This window comes from Cibotium barometz, chromosome 36 (assembly GCF_041138505.1).
Source record: "Cibotium barometz isolate CiBa-2024 chromosome 36, ASM4113850v1, whole genome shotgun sequence".
NCBI classification, from domain to species: domain Eukaryota; kingdom Viridiplantae; phylum Streptophyta; class Polypodiopsida; order Cyatheales; family Cibotiaceae; genus Cibotium; species Cibotium barometz.
In genome coordinates this window covers 21414943-21422665 of record NC_141081.1, presented here as the reverse complement: position 1 = coordinate 21422665, position 7723 = coordinate 21414943, and the positions used below count along the sequence as shown (strand labels likewise).

Sequence of the window (7723 nt, the reverse complement as noted above, 5' to 3'; positions counted from 1 at the left end):
CAATGATCGTGGAGGACAGCCCTCCTGATGTGTCGACCCTGCAGAGCCATACATAAATTCCTCTGAAAGAGAATGCTGCAGAGTTCTTTAGAGCCATCAGCGAGGGAGATGAGTTCATCTCAGTACTGCCGAAGCTTGACCTTAGTGGAGAAGCCTTTGTTTGAGTCTTGCAGTTCACTTTCCTTGTAACGTCCGCTGGATATTTATGTACACAAATAAAACTTCTGGTGGATCAATAAAACAAAGTTTGCTTTCATTTTCGTCTTTTTTATTTGAAATATCTTAAAACAAAGTTTGCTTTCGTTTCCGTCTTTTCTGTTTCAAACCCGCTGGAGTAAGTGACGTGCCACGTCGATACATGATATTCTGTATCCTAAGATACCTGCAGAAAATAATTCTCAAAAATGCACCGGTCACAAAAATCTCAATATGCACCAGTCAAGTATCCAAAATTTTAAAACGCCTGCAACATATCGTAACGTAAATGACATTAAATTGGACACAACATAAAAGATTTTGTTCTCTCGCGCGCGCTTGCAGGTTCCGCGCGCGCGAGAGAGGGAGAGACTCTCGAGAGAGAGACAGACGACAGAGAGAGAGAGAGGACGACAGCATGGGAGTGCGATTCGGTGGTGACTGCACTCTTGTTGCGCAGAAAGCCGCTGCCATTCTGTCGGAAGAGCGCGTATGGAGCCCTGCGCTGGAGTCCACCCTCACCTCCCTCTTCCACGATCATCCCCTCACGCCTGCCCTGCTAAGCCTCGTCATCCTCCACCCTCGGACGTCGTCGGCCATGGCATGGAGCCTCTTCAGATGGGCTCCCAAACAGCCCCGCTTCGCCCATAACTCCCACACTTTCACCGCGCTCGGCAGGTCCCTCGGACGCCCAGCTCACCTCTACACCTTATGGTCCGTCCTCCATTCCATGAAAGACGCCCGCATCCCACCCATGCCCCACTTTTTTGCCGCGCTTATCAGCTCCCTCGGCCGGGCGAACTTACCTCACGAGGCCAAACGAGTCTTCCGCTCCATGCGGGACCTCCACTGCCCGCCCAACATCCATGTCTTCAACGCCCTCCTCTTCGCCCTCCTCAACCCCAAGGGTAAAGTCTTCACCCAAGATCTTGCTTCAGAGAGAGCCACAGAAGCTCTTGCCTTCTTTGAACAGATGGCCAACATGGACTGCCAGCCCAACACAGTCACTTACAATGTGCTGATCGGCTGGTTGGCTCAGCATGACCGGGCGGAAATAGCTTTTCCGTTGCTCGAGCACATGAGCGCTAAGGGCTGCCCTCCAGACACAGTGACTTACACCAGCTTAATAGATGGCTTGCTCAAGACAGGCAAAGGCAGCAGGACCCTTCATGTCTTCTCTCTGATGGCAGAGAAAGGGTGCAGTCCAAACACAGTGATGTGCAATTCAGTGATGCATTGGTTGGTCAAGGAGGGAAAGATGGATAAAGCTACAGAATTGTTTGACAAAATGGAAGGTATGGGCTGCCCTCCAAACACAGTGACTTACAACAGCTTAATAGATGGCTTGCTCAAGACAGGCAAAGGCAACAGGGCCCTTCACGTCTTCTCTCTGATGGCAGAGAAAGGGTGCAGTCCAAACACAGTGACCTGCAATTCAGTGATGCATTCGTTGGTCAAGGAGGGAAAGATGGATAAAGCTACAGAATTGTTTGACAAAATGGAAGGTATGGGCTGCCCTCCAGACACAGTGACTTACAACAGCTTAATAGATGGCTTGCTCAAGACAGGCAAAGGCAACATGGCCCTTCACATTTTCTCTCTGATGACAGAGAAAGGATGCAGCCCAAACACGGTGACTTACACCAGTTTAATAGATGGCTTGCTCAAGACAGGCAAAGGCAACATGGCCCTTCACATTTTCTCTCTGATGGCAGAGAAAGGATGCAGCCCAAACACGGTGACTTACAACAGCTTAATAGATGGCTTGCTCAAGACAGGCAAAGGCAACATGGCCCTTCACATTTTCTCTCTGATGACAGAGGAAGGATGCAGCCCAAACACGGTGACTTACAACAGCTTAATAGATGGCTTGCTCAAGACAGGCAAAGGCAACATGGCCCTTCACATTTTCTCTCTGATGGCAGAGAAAGGATGCAGCCCAAACACGGTGACTTACACCAGTTTAATAGATGGCTTGCTCAAGACAGGCAAAGGCAACATGGCCCTTCACATTTTCTCTCTGATGGCAGAGAAAGGATGCAGCCCAAACACGGTGACTTACACCAGTTTAATAGATGGCTTGCTCAAGACAGGCAAAGGCAACATGGCCCTTCACATTTTCTCTCTGATGGCAGAGAAAGGATGCAGCCCAAACACGGTGACTTACACCAGTTTAATAGATGGCTTGCTCAAGACAGGCAAACGCAACATGGCCCTTCACATTTTCTCTCTGATGGCAGAGAAAGGGTGCAGCGCAAACACAGTGACCTGCAATGCCCTGTTTCATTGGTTCGTCAAGGAGGGAAAGATAGTGGAAGCTATGGAATTGTTGGACAAAATGGAAGGTATGGGCTGCCCTCCAAACACAGTGACTTACACCAGCTTAATAGATGGCCTGCTCAAGAGAGGCAAAGGCAACATGGCCCGTCACATTTATTCTCTGATGGCAGAGAAAGGATGCAACCCAGACCCTGTTGCATTAGGGAAAGATAAATGAGGCAACATGGCCCTTCACATCCTTCCTCAGATGGCAGATAAAGGATGCAACTCAGACACTGACTTGTAATGCCCTGTTGCATTGGATGAAAGATGGATGAAGCTGCCGAACTGTTGGATACAATCGAAGGTATGCGCTGCCCTCCAGACAGAATGACTCCACAAGCGTAATCATAGTTGCATTCTGTACTCATACGGATTTGTACAATCCGTCTAGTACATACCACCGTATGTTTTGTACGTGGTATAGAAAAATTGAATTTCACTTTGGGTAAAAAAGTCCCTTATGTTCTAGAAACCCTTCAGTTGCGTCTGTTGTCAATTCCCTCCAATTTTTCAAAATTTTCCCATTTCTCCCGATTTTTTTCTCATTTTCCTCAAATTCTATAAACATTTTCAGTTTCCCCAATTTTCTCCAATTTTCTCCAAGTCCCTCCAATTTCTCCTAGATTCCAATATTCCCATTTTTCTCCAAATCTCTATCCTAATTTCTCCCAATTTCTTTTTTCAAAATTTCTTTCATTTCTCCTATTTCTCCAAATTATGTAGAGTCGTCAAGATCGCTAGTTTCTCTTAATTCCCCTAATTTCCTTCAGTTTCTTCCCATTTCTCCCAATTCTCCCGTGTTTCTCAATTTTCCTCAAGTCTCCTAATTTCCCTTCATTCTCATAATCTCCCTTGATTTTCCCAAGCCAGCGCAATTCCCCTCAAGTTTTCATGACTTTTTCAATTCTTCCAAGTCTCCCAAATTTCTCTAAAATTTCCAAATTAAATTCCCTTTTTAGATTTTTCATTTTTTTACTATAAATATTTAAAAAGAAAAAATTGAACGTACTTAAAGTACTTATCCTGATGAGTATTTTGCATACTGGTTCCGTGCATGTACCATACCGCACCGTACCTAAAATACTCAACCACCTTGAGCTTAATAGATGGCTTGCTCAATGCATGTAAAGGCAACATGGCCCTTCAATTTTTTTCTCAGATGGTAAAGGATGCAGGCCAGACATTGTAACTTGCTATGATGCTCTGGTTTGCCAAGTAAAGGAAGATAGACTATGCCACGGAATGATGGACAAAATTGAAGGTATGAGGTGCCAGTCCAACAAAGTGACATACAACAGGCTAATAGATGGCCTGCTTAAGGTAGGGAGAGGTGATATGGGCATTTTCATATTTTTCCAAGTGATGGATGAAGACTGCAGCCCAAACACAATGACTTGCTCTGTACTAATGCATCCATTTGCCAAGCAGGGGAAGATAGGTGAAGCTATTGAGCTATGTGAGGATTATGTTGTTAATCCTGCATATTGTGTACTAATTATTACTTAAGTAATTAACTTAGAACAAGAACCTTCAGGAGAACACTTGAGAGAAGATTGAATGGACTTGTTGTATTAAACTGAGTACAATAGGTCTCTTATATAGGAGATGAAGAGACACATTTGAAGAGGCATGTCCTTTGATGAAAGGACATGACCTTAGACGAAAGGGTACAACTTTAGGCTAAGGGATGTGTTTATTCGATGTAGAGGCACAACCATTCATCAAGGGATACAACCATTCGTCGAAGGGATGTGGCTATTCGATGAAGAGGTACATCCTTTGGCGAAGAGTTGCAACCAGTCGAGGGTAGGGGTTCCCTTTGGCTGGTTACTCTTTGCATCTGCAACAGGAATCAGCAATGAAGAGAGAATTTGATACATAAATACGTCATAATCAGACTGTGTCACCAAACTTTGCATTTGGTTAGTGACCATCATTTGGAAATCTGAAAGGGATTCCATTGGCTTGTCTGGAACACGGATGTCTTCAAGGGTTGTCGTAGATGAAGAAGAGGTATTGTTTAAAGGCTCTTCCATCTGCAAAGATAGTGCATCGAGGCTAGGACAAGTATTGTCCAAAGAGTCATGTGCAGTGACGGAAGTCATACTGCAAGAGTCTGTATGAGAATTATTCTTTGTACCATTCAAGGTAAGAACTGGAGTCTTCAGACTTGAAGAATCTTCATTCACCATTGCAACTGCATCGGTTATTGTGTAAGAGACAAAGACTTCATTCTGAAAGGGCGGTGACGAGGCTTTTGTTTTTGCCTGGACCACAGCCAAAGAAGTTGTGTGCATTTGGGATGCCACACATGAACCAGAACCTCTTGAATCTTCAGCTTTATCAGCGGGTATTAAGGCTTCCATAGTAGGAGGAGCATGGCATGGCTCGCAAGGGGGAACTTGTCCAGCGTTGCGGCATTCACGACCGAGTACTCGACTAGGGTCGGAAATATGTGCCACTATGTGAGCCCACTTCGAAGAGATTGATGACTCTTCAAGGGGAGATCTTTTGAAAGCTTCATATTGCTGCTTTGGCTTCTGCTGATAGTGATTCAAAGATGGATCTTTCTCATAACTGTTGTAATGCTGAGAATGTTTGCGACGAGCATGCAGAGGCTCGAACGAAGGTATTTCATGTCTGGTGGTCTCTACAGAACTGTGCTGAGGACAAGAAACCTGTTGTGGGTGTTGTACGCCGAGAAGTTGCTTGCCGGGAGCTTGAGGAGGCTTTGGCTCACCATGGATCAAGTGTGACGAAAAGGTAGCCAGAGAAGGCTTCAAGAGTAGTTGAAATGCCTTCATTTTGATTGCGCTAGTAAGAACCATTCAATGGAACATGTGCTACCACGAGCATACGCGCCAAAGAAACCTTGGAAATAGACAAGGTAGCCGGAGAAGTGTGAAAGGTAGTCAACATGCATGCTAAGAAAGCCAGGAAAACCCACGAACAGCCAGGAGGAAGGGCGCCTAATCGTTGGGAAGAGGGAGGTGAACAAGAACAAGGCGGCATCCCTGACAGTGGCGGGTGGTGGTTTCCGAATCGCCCAAGGCGGCAGTTCACACCAGCAAATCCCAAATGGACGCCCAGCGCAAGCCCGGTGGGTTACGCATGCTTGTTGGGTTTGTTTGGTTTTTTTTTTTGTTAAAGATCCACGTGGCAACAGTGCGCATGATTAATTATTATTTTTGGTTATTTTCTTGGTGGTGTAAAGGTGATGGGCACGTAGCCGTGAATCGATGCGCCGCTTCGAAGAGCCTTGCCGACTGGATCGCGCCGCGTTGAAGGGCACCGGCAGCGACTAAGCGAAGAGAAGGTGCTCATCGGCGGTGAGGGCTCCGGGCCGACAGCTGGCAGCGAACGAGGCGAAGAGGGGGGGGGGCTCCATATTCAGCAGCGAAGGGCACCATTTGTGAACGCTTATCACCACCAGTTAGCAGGGAGGGAGGGAGGGTAGTCCGGAAATACAGCAGGGGTCCCTCTCTGCTATACACACAATGCGTGTGTATGGGTGTGAGACCTTGTGTTCTTGTTTACATTACTTTGAGCAAGGATTCACGCCAAGTCCACCATCGCTCTGCTTCTTCCATACAACACCGAGAGGAGAGGTGGATGAGGGAGTACCGCGGAGAGGGTGAGGGCTTCACAACCCACGGGTAGGAAAAAATTTGCTCTGATACCACTGTGCGGATTATGTTGTTAATCTTGCATATTGTGTACTAATTACTACTTAAGTAATTAACTTAGAACAAGAACCTTCAGGAGAACACTTGAGAGAAGATTGAATTGACTTGTTGTATTAAACTGAGTACAATAGGTCTCTTATATAGGAGATGAAGAGACACATTTGAAGAGGCATGTCCTTTGATGAAAGGACATGACCTTAGACGAAAGGGTACAACTTTAGGCTAAGGGATGTGTCTATTCGATGTAGAGGCACAACCATTCATCAAGGGATACAACCATTCGTCGAAGGGATGTGGCTATTCGATGAAGAGGTACATCCTTTGGCGAAGAGTCGCAACCAGTCGAGGGTAGGGGTTCCCTTTGGCTGGTTACTCTTTGCATCTGCAACAGGAATCAGCAATGAAGAGAGAATCTGATACATAAATACGTCACAATCGTGACAAGCTACTAGACAATATGGAAAACATTGGGTGTGATCCTGATAGGTTTACATGGTACTTACACAAGCCTTATCCATGGAATGCTCAGATAGGAAGAGGAAATGGTTGTTTCCATTTTAGCCCAGATTACAAAGCAAGGATGCAGTCAAACACAGACTACAGTGCCTTATGCTACATTGATGCATTGGTTTGCCAAGGAGGGAAAGATAGACGAGGCCATGGAATTGTTAGGAACATAATGGAAGGTATGGGGTGTCGGCTCAACACGGTGACATACAACAGCCTAATAGATAGCCTGCTCAAGGTAGCGAGAGTTGTGATGGGAATTTCCATTTTTGTCCAGATGATGGAGAAATGCATTGGTTTGTCAAGGTGGGGGAGAGAGATGAAGCTATTGAGCTGCTGGACAATATGGAAAACATTGGGTGCCACTGACACTTACACCAGCCTTAAATATGGAATACTCAAGGTCGAAAGAGGCAAAATCGTTGTTTCCATTTTAGCCCAGATGACAGAGAAAGGATGTAGGCGAGACACAGCCACTTGCAACACGCTGATGCATTGGGATGCCAAGAAGGTCACAATAGATGTAGCCATGGAACTTCTGGACAGTATGCATAAAAGGGTGCCCCTCCGTACAGTGACAACAGCCTATTTGATGACCTGTTCAAAGCAGGTGAAGGCAGCATGATTTCTTCCATTCCGAGTCAGATGACAGAGAGAGGATGCAGTCTAGACACATTGACTTGCACTACATTGATGGCCTGGCTCACTAAGGAGGGAAAATTTGAAGAAGCTTCCCAACTGCTAGACTGCATGATGAGGCTCCTGGTCAACTCATGCATGGTATTAATCATCTGACTCAACAGATGGAAAATTTGAATCTGAACCTGTTGCAAGGAGGCAGGAATGCCCCTAGGGTAGCAGACAGAGATGGTGTAACATGCGGAAGCTCTGGGTAGTCTTCTTTCAGCATCTGCAGCCATGGGCTGCCTTACATAAAAGGTGATGACACCTAAATCTGTCCCCTATGGGACCTCTAAGGATCCAATCCCCTAGTGGGAGAGAATGATTAAACA

General features: G+C 46.0%; 1 protein-coding gene across 1 annotated transcript; it reads left to right on the top strand.

Moving 5' to 3' along the window:
* Window positions 1-542: 542 nt before the first annotated feature.
* On the top strand, window positions 543-4380 carry LOC147617616 (uncharacterized). Its single transcript, XM_086775469.1, has 3 exons — window positions 543-2689; window positions 2785-2858; window positions 3648-4380. Exons 1-3 carry the CDS (start codon window positions 614-616, stop codon window positions 4021-4023), a joined length of 2526 nt encoding a protein of 841 aa, XP_086631595.1. The 5' UTR covers window positions 543-613; the 3' UTR covers window positions 4024-4380.
* The last annotated feature ends 3343 nt before the right edge of the window (window positions 4381-7723 follow it).